Source organism: Neomonachus schauinslandi, chromosome 14 (assembly GCF_002201575.2).
Source record: "Neomonachus schauinslandi chromosome 14, ASM220157v2, whole genome shotgun sequence".
Taxonomy (NCBI): domain Eukaryota; kingdom Metazoa; phylum Chordata; class Mammalia; order Carnivora; family Phocidae; genus Neomonachus; species Neomonachus schauinslandi.
Genome location: NC_058416.1, coordinates 81958630 through 81959836, shown reverse-complemented (window position 1 = coordinate 81959836; position 1207 = coordinate 81958630). Strand labels below are relative to the sequence as shown.

Below are 1207 nucleotides of genomic sequence, written 5' to 3'. Positions count from 1 at the left end.
CAGACAGTCAAATGATGGATAGGGGATGGATAGATGAATGCATGGATAGATAGATGGATACGTTGATTGATGGATACACTGATGGATGGACAGACAGACAGTCAAATGATGGATAGAGGAATGGATGGATGGATAGATGGATGAAAGGTGGATGGATGGAGGGATGGATGGTCAGATTGATGGATGGAGAGAGGGTCAGATGAATGATGGATTGTGAGCTGGCTAGCTGGCTGGCTGGCTTCGTGGATTTGCAGTGCCCAGAGCCTACTGAGCACTAACTGCTTCTTCCTCCCTTTCTCTCTTCTCATCCACCCTGTTCCCCTGCTCCGGGCAGATGACGAGCGCATGTTGGTGGAGCCTGCCTGCGGGGCAGCTCTGGCTGTCATCTACTCAGGCCTCCTGGGGAGACTCCAGGCTGAGGGCCGCCTGTGCCCCTCCCTGGCCTCGGTCGTGGTCATTGTGTGTGGAGGCAACAACATCGATGGGGGAGGGCTGCAGGCTCTGAAAGCCCAGCTGGGTCAGAGCTGAGGGCTCCTCGTCGGGGATGGACACCCCTGTAGCTGGCTGAGGCTTGCTCCCTGTGCTCATGGCTGGCGGTGGAAGCTGCCCCCTGCTTCTGTACCAGCTGCCTCCTGCAGGAAGCCCTCCTGAAATGCTTCCCTTGGCTCCCCTGCAGCCCTGGCCAATAAACACTCTGAGTTGAATTTGTAAGTCCAGCCGGTCCCGTCTTTCTGGCTCTGTGAGCTCATAGAAGGCACACAGTAACCTCGAGGCTGGCTCTGCCGTCAAGAGACGTTGAGAGCATCACATAGCTTGGGCAATAAAGCCAAGGATTCAATCCTTGGGTCTCTAAGACAGTCCAGTCATGCTGAAGTCCTGACAGGGCTTCCCTTACCTGGGGGACCTGCCCAGGAGGAGAGGGGGCATTCTGTGCAGCTATGCTCAGGCCCAAGTGGGCAAGGACAATATCGCCTGGCTTTATCAAGTGCTTTGTATGTGACAGAAACTCTCCTAAGACCTTTCTACTCATTGCCTTCTTTAATGTTCAGAAAGGCACTATGAAGTAGAAACCATTATATCATCCCTGTTCTAAAGATGGGGAAACTGAGGCACGGGGCGGTGACCGGACCCACTCAAGGTCCTAGTGGGCGCGTGGCCCAGCCAGGCTCAAACCCTGTGATTTTCAATATGACTCTGTATTTCTTGG

The 1207-nt window shown here is 54.3% G+C and overlaps 1 protein-coding gene across 1 annotated transcript in view; it reads left to right on the top strand.

Annotated features, from left to right (window-relative positions):
- SDSL (serine dehydratase like) overlaps window positions 1–692 on the top strand; it is a 14802-nt gene extending 14110 nt beyond the window's left edge. Inside the window, exon 8 of the mRNA XM_021698620.1 lies at window positions 335–692. Coding sequence (XP_021554295.1) covers window positions 335–528 — 194 coding nt within the window. The 3' untranslated portion in view covers window positions 529–692. The remainder of the gene's footprint in view (window positions 1–334) is intronic.
- The last annotated feature ends 515 nt before the right edge of the window (window positions 693–1207 follow it).